Source organism: Littorina saxatilis, linkage group LG2 (genome assembly GCF_037325665.1).
Source record: "Littorina saxatilis isolate snail1 linkage group LG2, US_GU_Lsax_2.0, whole genome shotgun sequence".
In the NCBI taxonomy this organism is placed as follows: Eukaryota; Metazoa; Mollusca; class Gastropoda; order Littorinimorpha; family Littorinidae; genus Littorina; species Littorina saxatilis.
The window spans coordinates 29,116,164-29,133,371 of record NC_090246.1 but is presented as its reverse complement, the minus strand read 5'-3'; the positions used below and the strand labels follow the sequence as shown (position 1 = coordinate 29,133,371).

Genomic DNA, 17,208 nt, shown 5'->3' with positions numbered 1-17,208 from the left:
ATGGAGAATAAGATAAACGTAAATTTGGATCGTTTTATAAAAAACATATTTGTTTTACAATTTTCAGATTTTTAATGACCAAAGTCATTAATTAATTTTTAAGCCACCACGCTGAAATGCAATACCGAAGTCCGGGCTTCGTCGAACATTACCCGACCAAAATTTCAACCAATTTGGTTGAAAAATGAGGGCGTGACAGTGCCGCCTCAACTTTCACGAAAAGCCGGATATGACGTCATCAAAGACATTTATCCAAAAAATGAAAAAAACGTTCGGGGATTTCATACCCAGGAACTCTCATGTCAAATTTCATAAAGATCGGTCCAGTAGTTTAGTCTGAATCGCTCTACACACACACACACACACACACACACACACACACACACACACAGACAGACAGACACACACACACACACACGCACATACACCACGACCCTCGTCTCGATTCCCCCCTCTACGTTAAAACATTTAGTCAAAACTTGACTAAATGTAAAAAGAGAACAAGTCGCGTAAGGCGAAAATACAATATTTAGTCAAGTAGCTGCCATTTTTCAGCAAGACCGTATACTCGTAGCATCGTCAGTCCACCGCTCATGGCAAAGGCAGTGAAATTGACAAGAAGAGCGGGGTAGTAGTTGCGCTAAGAAGGATAGCACGCTTTTCTGTACCTCTCGTTGTTTTAACTTTCTGAGCGTGTTTTTAATCCAAACATATCATATCTATATGTTTTTGGAATCAGGAACCGACAAGGAATAAGATGAAAGTGTTTTTAAATTGATTTGGACAATTTAATTTTGATAATAATTTTTATATATTTAATTTTCAGAGCTTGTTTTGAATCCGAATATAACATATTTATATGTTTTTGGAATCAGAAAATGATGGAGATTAAGATAAACGTAAATTTGGATCGTTTTATAAATTTTTATTTTTTTTTACAATTTTCCGATTTTTAATGACCAAAGTCATTAATTAATTTTTAAGCCACCAAGCTGAAATGCAATACCGAACCCCGGGCTTCGTCGAAGATTACTTGACCAAAATTTCAACCAATTTGGTTGAAAAATGAGGGCGTGACAGTGCCGCCTCAACTTTCACGAAAAGCCGGATATGACGTCATCAAAGACATTTATCAAAAAAATGAAAAAAACGTTCGGGCATTTCATACCCAGGAACTCTCATGTCAAATTTCGTAAAGATCGGTCCAGTAGTTTAGTCTGAATCGCTCTACACACACACACACACAGACAGACGCACATACACCATACCCTCGTTTCGATTCCCCCTCGATGTTAAAATATTTAGTCAAAACTTGACTTGATGTAAAAAGAGAAAAAGAAACCCACTCATATCTTTCAGTGAATGACCGATGATTGACACCTTCCCTGCAACCGTAGGCGCACTTCAACGATTTATTTAACAACAGCTTTCAGTTTTGAAATACGGGCACACCGCCGCACACAGTTTATGACATTGGCAACTGCATGCCTCCTGTATAATATAGAGGATATGAAGTGCAAACGCGGCTTGATTTAGATCCTCACTGCGGCCTGCTTGCAAACCACACAGACACACAGACACACACACACACACACACACACAATTTGTATTGCCATCGTAGTACCCTTGGGGTTGTACATCATCGAGTTTGTTTACCGGTTCTGGTGACCCCCTTTCAAAATGCTCCATTTATTCTCAGCTGGGAGGAGTTTTTTTGTGTGTGCCTAACTGACTCAGTTGTAGTCTTTTCATTACCCAGCCAGTGCGTGATTGGAGTTCTGGGCCATAAAACCCATTGATTGATGCATATGTGTTGGTACAGGAGCAGGGCAAGGCGGTTATACTTTTTTATATTTAGTCAAGTTTTGACTAAATATTTTAACATCGAGGGGGAATCGAAACGAGGGTCGTGGTGTATGTGCGTGTGTGTGTGTCTGTGTGTGTGTGTGTAGAGCGATTCAGACTAAACTACTGGACCGATCTTTATGAAATTTGACATGAGAGTTCCTGGGTATGAAATCCCCGAACGTTTTTTTTCATTTTTTTGATAAATGTCTTTGATGACGTCATATCCGGCTTTTCGTGAAAGTTGAGGCGGCACTGTCACGCCCTCATTTTTCAACCAAATTGGTTGAAATTTTGGTCAAGTACTCTTCGACGAAGCCCGGGGTTCGGTATTGCATTTCAGCTTGGTGGCTTAAAAATTAATTAATGACTTTGGTCATTAAAAATCTGAAAATTGTAAAAAAAAATAAAAATTTATAAAACGATCCAAATTTACGTTTATCTTATTCTCCATCATTTGCTGATTCCAAAAACATATAAATATGTTATATTCGGATTAAAAACAAGCTCTGAAAATTAAATATATAAAAATTATTATCAAATTTTTTTTTCCGAAATCAATTTAAAAACACTTTCATCTTATTCCTTGTCGGTTCCTGATTCCAAAAATATATAGATATGATATGTTTGGATTAAAAACACGCTCAGAAAGTTAAAACGAAGAGAGGTACAGAAAAGCGTGCTATGCAGCATAGCGTAACCACTACCCCGCTCTTCTTGTCAATTTCACTGCCTATGCCGTGAGCGGTGGACCACGAGTATACGGTCTTGCTGCGTTGCATTGCGTTCAGTTTCATTCTGTGAGTTCGACAGCTACTTGACTAAATATTGTATTTTCGCCTTACGCGACTTGTTTTCTTCTTCATATCTTAAACAATTAATGCCACGTGGGCGTTATTTTGTTTTCATATACATTCAAGACGAACAGACTGCAGAACGACGGAAAGGTAGAAAGACAAACTGACAAACGCACAGACTCTGTCTTTGTCTGTCTGTCTGTCTCTGTCTGTCTGTCTGTCTGTCTGTCTGTCTGTCTCTCTCTCTCTCTCTCTCTCTATCTCCTTTTCTCCCTCCCGCCGTCTGTCTGTCTCAGTGTCTGACTCTCCTTGTCTCTGTGTCTCTGTCTGTCTGTCTCTCTTTCTCTCTGTTTCTGTCCGTCTGTCTGCCTGTCTGACTGTCTGTCTGTCTGTCTGTCTGTCTGTCTGTCTGTCTCTCTCTGTCTCTCTCTGTCTCTCTCTTCTCTTTCCAACCTCCTCTCTATTTAAAAAAAAGTACTGTTTCGGATTTTACTGACGAGTAGCCAGATTAATGTTCCACAATCAGTAGCAAATATCCCATAATATGTAAACAGATCATCAGTCAAAACTTTGTTTTAAGACACGTCCCAAACAGAATTTTGGAAAAAGGCCTGGATGATTGTCGTCCCTGTCCCACGCGATCGGACGAAAGCCTTCCCTTTAGTGTGAATGATGGAGGTGGTTGTCCTTTGGGTCCGAAGAAGACTTTTGCGTTCTGCAGCTTATCTGTGCTCTCGGAGGTGGCTCTGCAATCCTATTCTGGAGGAGCAGAATCTGAAACCGTCAGTTGTGGTCACTGCCGGTGTCATGACGAACAGAAAACTCTGATGAACAATCCCTCTCAATGCGGACAATGCGCATGCGCCAATCTTGGACTTACAAAATGCGACCCTTTGACCCGCGAACGAACCATGGGTTAGGGTTAGGCTAGGGTTAGGGCAAGGGTAAGGTTTAGGGCTAGGGCTAGGGCTAGGGTTAGGTTGTTCAGGACCTGATTAATCTCCCCATGTTAGCGCATGCGCATTGACCGCATTGAGATGGATTGTCTAGGCAGAGTTTTCAGTTCGTGACACCGGTGTTGCGCTGTGGCGTTGTATTCTCGCAGCTACAATCAAGTCTCTGACAAGTCTCTTCAAAGTCTGCAGAGGCCCGATGCACTACCGGGCTCGCCTTGTCATGCTCCTCCAGCTCCTTTCGTTTGATCTTGCACCACTGGAGATTTCCTGTGACAGAGTCCTTGTACCGTTTCTTTGGTCGGCCTTGCTGTCTTTTCCCACATGAAAGTTCTTCGTACAGGGTACAGTGTGAAAGATAAGGCGACTAGTAATTTCAGAAAAATGGTATAGTCGAAAATGCCCTGGCAACCACCTCTCGATAACGACCAAATCTCCGCAACGACCACCCCAAACGATTCCGACGAACTTTTGTTCAATATTATTCACCTTTTCATAGCCAATACCCCTCCATAACGACCAATGTTGGTCGGTTCCCTGGGTGGTAGTCATTGACAGGTTCGACTGTATAAGTCAAACATTACTTAGTACACGTCAGGTACGCACGTAAAAGTTCCAAAGCAAATGAAAAGCTGATCGCCAGACGACTATTACTGGCTTTGTTGCCAAGAACGTACATAATACCTTTTGCTGGACATGTTGGAAATGCTCAGTGTTAGTTTCTCCTTATCCCTTCCGCTCCTCTCGAGATTAACAAGAGATCCAGGTCACCCATTTTATCAGTCACTTCCACTGACTAAAGTGCAAGACAACCAAAGACTCTACGGCATTTAGTGATTGGGCCAACGGGACCTACCGCCGAATATTATATATTTCAATATTACGGGGAATGGTGAACCACAATGTGGCCTAGACCACAGTACAAGGCTACAGGAGCTTGTATCAAAGTACCGGTCGATCAAAGTATCCTATTCCTTTAGCCTTACTGTACATCGACCGGTACTTTGATACAAGCTCCTGTTGCCTGGACACACTTTGTAGTCGTGTTCTCGACCCATGTATCACAGACCTAAGTAATATAAGGGTCCGTTTTTCGTACATCTTTTGGGTAGTTTTGAGCATGTAGGCCTATATACCTGTAATCTGCTGGAACTCCGAGAAACGTGCTTATAATTGCACAGTCACTGTTAACTTATTATCCGCCCACACACGTAGCTCGTCGATAAGGCCAACTGGCGAACTTTCTGTGCCTATTAATTTTGAAGTCATAGTAAGCTTGGGTGTTACTGTATTTGCTTCAACAGAGGCTTTGGGAATATTAACGCCCTAATCAAGTAGATTTAAGACAGAATGTTCATACAAAATCGATTAAGTTTTAATGTTCCGGTTTTGTTGCATTATTGGACAAATGTTCTCTTATCGTTTAATTTGTGTAATCGCTTTTGTCGCAAGTCTTGAACAATGCTTGCGGGTTTCCAATGTGCTATTTTACTTACACATACTAGTTATTGGTTGCCTGTGTATAATGTTAGGAATACCTGATTCCATTGACATATAGGCGCTCAAAGCATCAGATTCTGTCCTGTAAACAAAAATTCTTTTGGTCGCTGAAAGTTATCTGCTGTAAGGTTTCGAGGAGTGTCAACCAGACCACAAATGTCACAAGAAAATTTGCTGATTCAAATCAGCAGGTTCCCAGACGTTCCTTCATGTAATTTTTAGGTGAATGGTCAAAGTGGTTTCTTGCACACACTCAGTCATCTTGCACAACAATGCAACACAAAGGAACTTAGTCGATAAATATCGACAGGGGGCCGACAAAGGGTTTAAATGTGAAATGTGTGTATATGGGTGTGGGTCTGAAACAAACAAACAAACAAACAAACAAACCATGTGAACCCCAAAGTCATGCGCCCACACGAACACACACACACACACACCCACGCGCGGGCGCTGTAGAACACACACATAATATAGTAAATACTTCAAAACAGTGTGCGTATAATGTTGTAGTAATTTTGTTTAGTTTCACTTTCAAAGAAACCACAAAAAAGAAACCAACATGAACAACTTCAGAGCTCTTACTTTGATTACAAACTGCATGATTTGGATAATAGTTGATCGGTTTGATCTAATGCTGATCTTTTGCAGGCTTTAGTTTTTTTTTCAGCGGCATAATTCAGTGCTTCGTCTCGTATCGAAAACAAAAGCAGACGACAAATTTAGTCAGATGGAGTTGTCTCCCGTACTCCTGAAGCATGCACTGATCTAAAAATAATCCACTATTCAGTTTAGATCAGTGCGCTGCACCCAAACGGTTCGGGAATTCCCAACAAAAGAAAAGATCCGCACGCGGCACTTGCTGAACACGAGAGCGTTCGGTCTTTTAGAAGATTTGTATCTTGAAATGAAAATTAACGAATATCGCGCTGTCCGAAGGAATGGAGTACATATCGGACAATGACCACGCTCAGGCTAAAACGATAGGACGTCTGACCGACATGCGGCAATGAGAATCGGACATCCCTGCCTACATTATTCTGATTGATCACAACCAAACCTACTATCATTGGACACATCCAAATGCAAGCGCCTGTTCTTGACAATTTCCCTGTGACCTAAAAATAAAACCAGTGCAATTTCCTCGATCGGGCTTTGCCACAGAAACTCACGGTTTGGCCTGTAGGTAAAATGTACAATGTATTTTCTGATTTGTGCACAAAAGCTATTTTTCTTTTTTCTTTTTATTAACATAACAATGTTTAATGTCACTGTTTGTTTAAAAGAACATGGTCACATATGTAACAAAAAAATGTTAAATTAGAAAATAAATAACATTTGGTTCATGATTTTTCCTGCACCTGTGCTGAAAATAAGAAATAAAAATGTCGGTATATAAGTCACTCAAATACAGCTTAGTATGAACGGCTCGGTTTGAGTTTGTTACGGTTGACCCTGCACAATTCGACCTATGATGTTTTTGTTGAACAATTTTGCCTATGAGAGGGGTGACGTATTTCACAACTTCCTGTGTTACACAAACTCAGTGATGACCAATTTTGCCTTCACCCCTCCCATAGGGTGACGGATTTCAGAACTTTCTACAGATGAACAACAATTTTGCCTTCACCCCTCCCATAGGGTGACGGATGTCACAACTTTCTGTGTACACAAACTGATGACGTATTTCACAACAAAATTGCGCTGCCCATGGTCAACCTCGAAACTAGTTCCGGTTCCGGAATGTCACCGTTCACACAGGCAAATGCCTCCGCATAACCCAGACCTCCGGGTCTGGGAACAAAGTATAAATCATAATTCTTAGACGAGCAATGCATCTTACCTGATCCGATGATGTGTTTAAATGTCAAGCTATATACATCAATCACATAAATAAAAAATAAAAACGAGTATGGACGTCAAACAATTCTGAAATTCAATCTTTACACAAGTAAAGGCAGCTAAAACTAGAGCCTATTTGAATTTGTCATCATTCCAAGTGCTTCTTCACTTGTTAACAATACTCTTGTTTCATGTTTACATTTCTCTGACATGTTCGTGGACTGTAGCTGTGCGTGCTGCTAAGGTATAATTTTGTTATTGTGTAGAGACAAGATGGGGTGAAACTCCGAGATGTCTCTGTGTGTTTGAAACCTGTAATTTGCAGGCAAACCAGAAGCCCTGGCAAATTTTCCTTTTGAACATTAGTAAGGAAATCCTCTTCGTTTGAGAAAAGAATGTTTTGTACAGCTCCCACCACAGAAGATACGGATATACATGGAAATAAAGAAACGTTCCTTTTTTCTTGTCATTTAAATCGCTATATTATTTCTTTCTTTCCTAATTCGCATAGTCATTTGTTTGATTGATGATAAGTTAGTTGTTGGATTCTTCTTCTTCTTCTCTGCGTTCCCGAGGGAACAAAAATATAACATTTACTGTATAATTATGTAGTGACACTTGGTGCCACAAGTTGTGTGCTTCTGGTCACTACGTGGTTTTTTTCTTTTTTCGTTTTTGTGGGCACAAAAATATAACATTTGCTGTATAATTATGTCAGTGACACTTGGTGCCAGAACATGTGTGCTTGTGGTCACTGAGGTTGTTGTTGTTTAGCACCAAAATATTACATTTCATTAACATTTATATTCCCAGAACTATTGTTTTTTCTCAGTGTCTCTGTTATCAATCTATAACTTGTTGCGCCTCTCTATCTGTTCCAGGGACTCTTGTTACTGGAGGTGGTATGGCCAATTCTCATCGTCGCCATCATCGCTCTTATCCGAATCGCCGTCCCGCCCATTGAACGCACAACATGTGAGTGACCTATGTAGACATGCATTTCAGAGTTAGCCGGAGAAATAATGTTTACTGTGCAAATGTGGTACAGAGACTTGAGGAATATTATAGAGCAGCCGTGTGATTTGCTAGTTTGACCGGATGTTCAAGGAGCAACTGACATGGACAAACACAGATGAATACAAAGAAAGAAAGAAAGAAAGAAAGAAGGAAAAAATGCCGAGTCTTGTAAACAAACTGATAGACGAATAGACGCAGGGACTGACAAGCACGCAGAAACAGACATACAGACAAAACAGACATCGACACACACAGACACACGCACAGATACACGCACAGAGACATAGACAGAGAGACAGAGACAGACACAGAGACAGACACACACACACACAAACTCTCACTCACTCACTCCCTGTAGAACAGTAAAAGCCGGACAGAGCCTGCCGTTTCAGACTGAAGTAAAAAACATCGCCATATATATATAGTGGATATAACTCAGCGGTCAAACACATGCAACTATCATGACTGAAACACACACTGCACGCTCGCACACAAAGACATATGCCAGGGAGGTACACATAATGCATTCACACGGATATGTGAGTGCGGGAGATAACATTTAGAACGGGATCACTGTACTCCAGTCCCTGCTCTCCTTAGCTGATGTCTTTATATGTCCGTCACTTCCCGTGGTTTAATCGGAATTTGATGTCGTCCAATCGCAATATTGTTGTACATTTTCCGCTGAGCGCTAGATATATGTGTCCAAGCTTTCATTTAACCTTTACCCAAGTTCAAGGAACTCGTGTAATCTATAATCTCAGCTGCAACAGATCCTCCCTGGCTTTTAGATGGGATTTAACAGGCTTTCGGATGAGATGTGCAGGCTTTTACATAGGATTTTACAGGCGTTTGCATGAGATTTGACAGGCTTTTACATGGGAATTAACAGACTTTTACATTTGATTTTAAAGCCTTTTACATGAGTATCCTTTCACTTGAAGACACACCGAACAATCAACAGGCTCGTCAGTTTCACTCCGTTATGCACAAGCGGCGGACTACGGTCATTGTGTTAAAATGCGAAAGAAGGCAGAGCAAAAGAATTTACAATGTGAAAGAAACGAACGGAGCAAATTCTGCGGAATGGAAAGTGAACACTCTTTAAGAGAATCAAAAACAAGTCGCGTAAAGCGAAATTACTACATTTAGTCAAGCTGTGGAACTCCGACACAGAATGAAACTGAACGTAGTCCGCCGCTAGTGCAAAAGGCAGTGAAAGTGACGAGCCTGTTTGGCGCTGTAGCGGTTGCGATGTGTTCATAGCACGCTTTACTGTACCTCTCTTCGTTTGAACTTTCTGAGCGTGTTTTTAATCCAAACATATCATATCTATATGTTTTTTGAATCAGGAACCGACAAGGAATAAGATGAAATAGTTTTTAAAACGATTTCGGAAATTTAATTTTAATCATAATTTTTATATTTTTAATTTTCAGAGCTTGTTTTTAATCCAAATATAACATATTTATATGTTTTTGGAATCAGAAAACGATGAAGAATAAGATGAACGTAAATTTGGATCGTTTTATAAAAATGTTTTTTTTTTTTACAATTTTCAGATTTTTAATGACCAAAGTCATTAATTAATTTTTAAGCCATCATGCTGAAATGCAATACCGAAGTCCGGCCTTCGTCGAAGATTGTTTGGCCAAAATTTCAATGAATTTGATTGATAAATGAGGGTGTGACAGTGCCGCCTCAACTTTTACAAAAAGCCGTCATCAAAGACATTTATCGAAAAAAAGAAAAAAACGTCCGGGGATATCATTCCCAGGAACTCTCATGTAAAATTTCATAAAGATCGGTCCAGTAGTTTAGTCTGAATCGCTCTACACACACACACAGACACACACACACACACATACACCACGACCCTCGTCTCGATTCCCCCTCTATGTTAAAACATTTAGTCAAAACTTGACTAAATGTAACAAGACTGGTTGGTAGGATGGAACGTTCAGTTATAGACAAAACAAACAAGTACACCGACCCACACTGTAGACTGAAGTGCTCCACTTTTGAACACATTGAACACACTTTTTGTAATAAGTTGTCAACTCAGTGTGACAAACTATATAATTATATATAATTTTTTTTAATTTTTTAAAATTTTTTTTATTATTATTTTTTTTTTATAATATTTTTTTTTACATGTGACGAACTCTATAATTCTACTGGGAAAAGTAGCACACATGGTAAACACTATTAAATGTTTACCATGTGTGCTACTTTTGTGGGAAGAATCACATGTGTTCACAAGTGGTTACAAAAAATGTGTTCAAAAGTGGAACACTTCAGTGTACAATGTAAATGGTCTCTTTAGTGGACTCCCACTCTCATGATCGTGAGGTATCCAGCACATTGCACGCACCCTACTCAGCTTGGTTTCTTTTGTTCATCTCATAAGTATCTTTATGTCCGTCCATTACAAAGACCACGTACTTGTGAATTATTTATTGAGTCACTTGAGAAAAAGTGACTCTATGTAATCGGTCAGTGTTAGTCTGTCCGGCCGGCCGTCCGGCCGGCCGGCCGTAGACACCACCTTAACGTTGGACTTTTCTCGGAAACTATCAAAGCGATCGGGCTCATATTTTGTTTAGTCGTGACCTCCAATGACCTCTACACTTTAACGATGGTTTCGTTGACCTTTGACCTTTTTCAAGGTCACAGGTCAGCGTCAAAGGAAAAATTAGACATTTTATATTTTCTCGGAAACTATCAAAGCGATCGGGCTCATATTTTGTTTAGTCGTGACCTCCAATGACCTCTACACTTTAACGATGGTTTCGTTGACCTTTGACCTTTTTCAAGGTCACAGGTCAGCGTCAAAGGAAAAATTAGACATTTTATATCTTTGACAAAGTTCATCGGATGTGATTGAAACTTTGTAGGATTATTCTTTACATCAAAGTATTTACATCTGTAGCCTTTTACGAACGTTATCAGAAAAACAAGGGAGATAACTAGCCTTTTCTGTTCGGCAACACACAACTTAACGTTGGGCTTTTCTCGGAAACTATAAAAGTGACCGGGCTCAAATTTTATGTGAACGTGACTCATTGTGTTGTGAATAGCAATTTCTTCCTGTCCATCTGATGCCTCATATAATATTCAGAACTGCGAAAGTGACTCGATCGAGCGTTTTGCTCTTCTTGTTGTGTCTATGATTCAACATTCCGTAACACTAGACCTTTCTTGGTTTTTGGATTCTTGATTTTGGGAACGTTCTCAGACCGACAGAAAGAAGTAGAGGAAGAGTACAAGAAAAATGCCAGAACAGCCTACAAACAAACTGGAAGAGAACGCAACATAGAGAAAGCAACAAGAAGCACAGCCGCAAAGTGCAAGTAAAATTGTATTTTGCTGTCTCATATAAACGCCCTAGATTCTCACACCCCGTAACACCGTCTCTCCCCTTTTCCCCTTTGAATTGAAAAACAGGCTAGGGTCATTCCCCTTTGGGTCTAGATGTGTACAAAGCACCTGCACATAATGCCTGTGCCTTATGCGTGCATTGCCTACAGGTACCCTCCTACCCGTGTAAACGATATTTTAAACTACCACACATCTCTACACTTGCCCTTCGATCCTTCCATGCCAACTTCCACTTTGACGCCGACAGACCCAACATGGCTTATTTTGCCTGTGCAGTGTAGAAATGCTGGGAATTATGTTTTTCAGATTCGAAACTGATTCAGCCAAATTCGAAACTGATTCAGCCAGATTCGAAACTGACTCAGCCAGATTCGAAACTGATTCAGCCAAATTCGAAACTGATTCAGCTAAATTCAAAACTGACTCAGCCACACAAAAAAAAAATTATTAAAAGAAAGGAAGAGAGAAAGTAATGAATAAATTTTAATAAAATTAAAAATATATAAATAAATAAATATAAAAGTAAACACACACAAAATAGGAAAGAACGTTTAAAAAAAACCTATCTATTCAGGAAGCAGTAAGGATGAACATTTGTGGTATTTGTCAAAGTAGCCTACAAGGATGCGTGTATCCCATGGATAGTGATTTAAAAGATGGCGCACCCCAAAAAGAAGGTATACTTAATTGTTATTCACTCGACACGATCCATCTCTGCCATTGCTCTTCAGGTCAAAAAGGAAAGGTATTTTCGTGTAAAAAGAATACCCTTCCAAAGTGTAAACAGAAAAAGAAAGAGACATTTTTTACATGCATTCTCAGAAATGGGGTCACAAAGTAGATCTGCGACCTCGGGGTTTTTTTTTGGCATGTACTTTTTTCGAACGTGAAAGGGTGACAGCGGGCGCTCTGTTTTGCAATTCTGTTGTCGCTCATTTGAAACATGAGTACATGTATGGAGGTACGAGATTGGGTGGGAGGAAGTTGTACGGGGGGGGGGGGGGGGGGGGGGGGGGGGTGGAAGAAAGAGAGGGGGCGGGCGGAGAGACTGACAAACAGAAAACAGAAAAACGGAGAAAGAGATAGACACAGAGAGGGAGAGAGGGAGAGAGAAAGAGAGAGAGAGAGAGAGACAGAGACAGAGACAGAGACGGAGAGATACAGAGACAGAGACAGAGAGATACAGAGACAGAGATACAGAGACAGAGATACAGAGAGAGAGAAAGAGAGAGACAGAGAGAGAGAGAGACAGAGACAGAGAGAGGTTGAAGGGATGGGCGAGTGTGCGAGAGAATGAGTGAGTGAATGAATGTACGACCGAACGTACGAACGATTGACTTCTATTAATATTATTCATTTGATAGGTCATTGCACCTTTTTTCCTGGGTGTGGAAGGACGCGTCGCATTTGTATTGCGTTGTGCAATGCAATGTCTGGGTTGTTTTGCCTGTACTCTTTTTTAAGCTGCCATTAGAATAATGGGGGGCTTTCTGGATTTGCTCTGTCTGTTTGTTTGTTTGTTTGTTTGTTTGAGGCGGGCGGGCGGTCAGTCGGTCGGTGTTTGTCGGTATCTCTGGATCAATTAAGCTCAAATTTTGTGAAATTGTTAGGAATAGGCTTTGTTTTTTGTATGCAAAAAATTACATTCCTAACGATAGTCAAACGGAAGATATTAGGGAGATTCAAAGGACAGCACGTTTCGTTTTGCAGCTCGTTTCGTTTGGTGAATGAGTCACCCCGCGAAACGGAACGTGAAACGAGACGGCATAGGCCGCAGACAAGATTTAGATGTATTCACGTTTCGTTTCGGAATGAAGGAAGGGCGATAAATCTTCAAGTGAAATTATCACGTCTGTCCTCGATCAGAATGGAAAAAAAACCCTAGGAGGTGGTCCAGAATCGGGCATACTTTGATTATTTTCAGTCCAAATAAATCACACAGACTTTGTTTATACAAAATCACATACGAAGCCAGAATAAAAATTCGATGCGATGACCTACTTCTTCTTCGCCATTTGCTTTCTTCACCATGAAGTTGGATAAATGTACCAGGATCAGCACCCTTCAAAATATTTCAGTTCACAACAGTTGTCTACCTCCAATGAACACATTCTCAGCGCTGAAAGACTGTGAAAGGGTTGATGAATCTAGCAATGCATAAAATGGCCAACAAATAAAACTGTTAGTGTGCAAAAATACTCACAAAAGTTGACGAAATATTGTTCGTTTTTTGGGGGTGGAAAACGTGACTGCGTTTTGACGTTCCACGTTCCGTTTCAGTTGACCTTCACCTTTCCAGCGAGAGACCCCCGAAATGATGACGTTTACCACAACTTCAAAACGAAACGTCCCGACGTTTCGTTTATTAAATCTCCCTATTAGCTTTTAACGGACAAACCGAGCCAGGGGACGAAACCATGGGACGAAACCCACTGACGTGTGCGGGAATTCCCGTAGGTTACTTCCCTTTCCCCTTTTTGGTTCACTGATCTATATTTTTAGATCAGTGTTTTGGTTTGTCAGCCGCCATGCCAGCCGTTCAATTTTATTTTACGTGCTCCGATATTTGGATACTTCGTTGGGCGGTAACAGTGGAGTTTGTTTTATTGGTGTGTGTGGTTCCGTGGTACGGACTCGTTTGCCAAATAATGTTTTGGTCTTATGTTATTACTAGCATTTTGTTTCTCACTTCGACTCTATATATTCTATTAGAATCAGACAGTGTAAAAGTATTACCATCAACATACTCAGTTTGCGGACAAATAACTTTGATTTGAGTTATCTCCCTTCCTTAGGAACGTTTTGGAAGATAGTAGAGATTCAGGGCCAAAAACATATAAATATGTTATATTCGGATTAAAAACAAGCTCTTAAAATTAAAAAATATAAAAATTATGATTAAAATTAAATTTCCGAAATCGATATAAAAACAAGTTCATCTTATTCCTTGTCTGTCTGTCTCCGTTCTCTTAGCTTCCGCTCTCTGTCGGTGACTACTCTCTCTCTCTCTCCCTCTCTCTCTCTCTCTGAATATGGTTTGAAACAGTTTTGCGTGACTTAAGGTCGCGGCCGGTTTGGAATCCGGCCCGGGACGGACACGGGTCAACAGTTTGACTGTATCCATGTCCCTCCCCCGTTTCACCACATGGCGGCGTATTGACCCGTTATGGTCAACCCTTGTTTTTTTAACGTATTCGTGGCCAAGTCATTCAGACAGGGAAATTCATGCTTACGAAAAAGCACCAAACAAAGCTTCTACGTGTACATTCCTCTTGACCGAGACAGGAATCTCCCAAGAGGGCCCAATGGGTCACTTCAGCATTTTGTCTTGGTCAGGAAATTGTAAATGGTATACCGTCATTTTTGAGCTGGCCCACTTCACGAAGAAGTGATATCGTTTTCAGTGGAACCATTTACATTGTATTTTGAAACGCTTTGAGGCTGAAAGAGAAGGAAGTGTTCCAAAATAAATGCTTCTACTGAAAACGAAGTGAAGTGGGCCCTATCAGGGCACTTTCCCCCTGGATTTAATTTTCCCCCCTGACTTTATCCCCCCGAATTCTTCCACCCAGATTATTTCCCCCCGTGACTTTTTCCCCCTGGGACTCTTTCCACCCGTGACTTTTCCCCCTCGGACTATTTCCCCCGTGACTCTTTCCCCCTTGTGAAGTTTTAGCAGTTTTTTTTATATAAATTGATGATCACGTGAGAAGACACAAACATTTCCACCCCTTTACAAATTGGTCGCACGTTTGTATTATCACGTGAGAAGTGAGCAGTGTTAGACACAAACATTTCCACCCCTTTACAAATTATTCGTACACTTGTATTTTCACGTGAGAAGTGAGCAGTGTTGTTAGCCACTGTAAATGAAATCTGTGAATGTGTGAATGATAAATCTGCGATATCAGTATCCGTGACTGTCAACTTGATTGCCACTATTCTGCAAAATGGATCAACAAAGAGATGCCGATTTCAAAACAGAGAGAGGAGCAAGATGCGTTGTTGACAAGAAATACATATATTTAAAACAGAAGGATTTGGCAGGTGGAAAGCAAAGCTGGGAGTGTGAGAGAAGAAAGATGGGCGGTTGCAAGGCCAAGATCCATTTGTTTGAGACAATGGTGCAGAAGGAAGTCAATGAACACAACCATCTTCCTGAGTCACACAGAGAAGAAATTATGGCAGTGAGGAGTTCACTGAGGCGCCGAGCTGAAGAAACGGAGGAACCGCCTCAAAGACTTCTTTCAACGGCATTGTCTGGCTTGTCACAGGGGGCAGTCTGGCTTGTCACAGGATTCCAGTTAAACGTTGGAGCGCATCACCCCAACTTCTGGAAGTTCCTGGAAGTTCTCAGAAGAGAGGAAGCAGCTGGCCGAGCAGAGATTGCTCAACACATCGTTGGTCATCCTCCACCACCCAAAAGAAGAAAATACAAAGACTCTAACGAGCGCGTTTTGCGGCTCGTTCGGTCATATGACAACAGAAACCTTGACACATACCTACTTGGAATTGCACACAATGTTTTCTTTTAGACGCTTCTAGATGTGAACGTAGCAGAGATTGCTCAACACGTCGCTCGTCATCCTGCGCCACACACAAGAAGGAAATACCAAGACTCTAACCAGCGCATTTCGCGGCATACAGTGTTTTCTTTTAGACTATTTTAGACTCTTTTAGATGTGTATGTTTGTGAATGTACGTGTTTTAAACCAAAGCTGCTGAATTAAAAGTAGGAACCACACTTGTGTAAGAATACACATTTTATTTATTCATTTTATCAAAAAATTAAGCATTATAAACATTAACAAAAAAATTAAAATAGAAATAATAAAATAACGGAAAGAGTCAAGGGGGGAAAGAGTAACGGGGGAAAGTGCCCCAGGGGGGAAAAGTCACGGGGGGAAAAAGTCTCAGGGGGAAAATGTCACGGGGGAAAAAATCTGGGTGGAAGAATTCGGGGGGATAAAGTCAGGGGGTAAAAAATCCAGGGGGAAAGTGTCCTAGAATCGAAGTGGGCTTGGGGAGCACACACGGACACACAACACAGACACAGACACACGTACGCACGCACACACACAAACATACACACACACACACACACACACATACACACACACACACACACACACACACACACACACACACACACACACACACACACACACCCTTCCCTCCGCTTTCATTAAAACGCCTTCTTCACATCTTTAACACACATGATTAAAAACAACAAAAAATCATCATCACACTTTCCATTCATCACCACGAAGATCGAGCTACACCCAGTGCCAGCTAGAGTCATAGTTATATACACACCACGCGCGCGCAAATACGTACGTACGCACGCCCGCACGCACACACATATACTGGCACACACACACACACACATATACTGGCAGGCAGACAGACAGACACACACACACACACACACACACACACACATACACGCACGTCATCCCCCTTATAACTCAACCCCCCCCCCCCCACTTCGCTCACGACTGAGCCTCATTTGCTAAAATGAAAACATCATCATCATACTGTCCATAGGTCACTACCAGGAACGAGCCATGCCCAGCGCCGGAGTCATGCCCTTTCTCCAGACCTTCGTCTGCAACCTGGACAACAAGTGTAATTCCGAAGACTCCAGACAGACTGCCCAACAAACTGCTGCCAGGTCAGTAACACACACAAACACTCACACACACGCACGCGCGCATACACACGCAGACATACTCGCACGCATGCACGCGTAAGCATGCACGGACATATAAAAACGCACGCACACAAAAGCACACACAGACGCATGCAAAAGCACACACACACACACACACACACACACGGCACCATCATGTAGGGCTTAACAAGGCATCAGA

The 17,208-nt window shown here is 41.3% G+C and overlaps 1 protein-coding gene across 6 annotated transcripts in view; it reads left to right on the top strand.

Annotated features, from left to right (window-relative positions):
• The window catches only part of LOC138958697 (uncharacterized), a 189,207-nt gene that overhangs the window by 23,874 nt on the left and 148,125 nt on the right, over positions 1 to 17,208 (top strand). For all 6 annotated transcript variants that reach the window (XM_070329921.1, XM_070329924.1, XM_070329920.1 and 3 more), the window contains exons 3-4: positions 7,819 to 7,912; positions 16,883 to 17,009. In XM_070329921.1, coding sequence (XP_070186022.1) covers positions 7,819 to 7,912; positions 16,883 to 17,009 — 221 coding nt within the window. The remainder of the gene's footprint in view (positions 1 to 7,818; positions 7,913 to 16,882; positions 17,010 to 17,208) is intronic.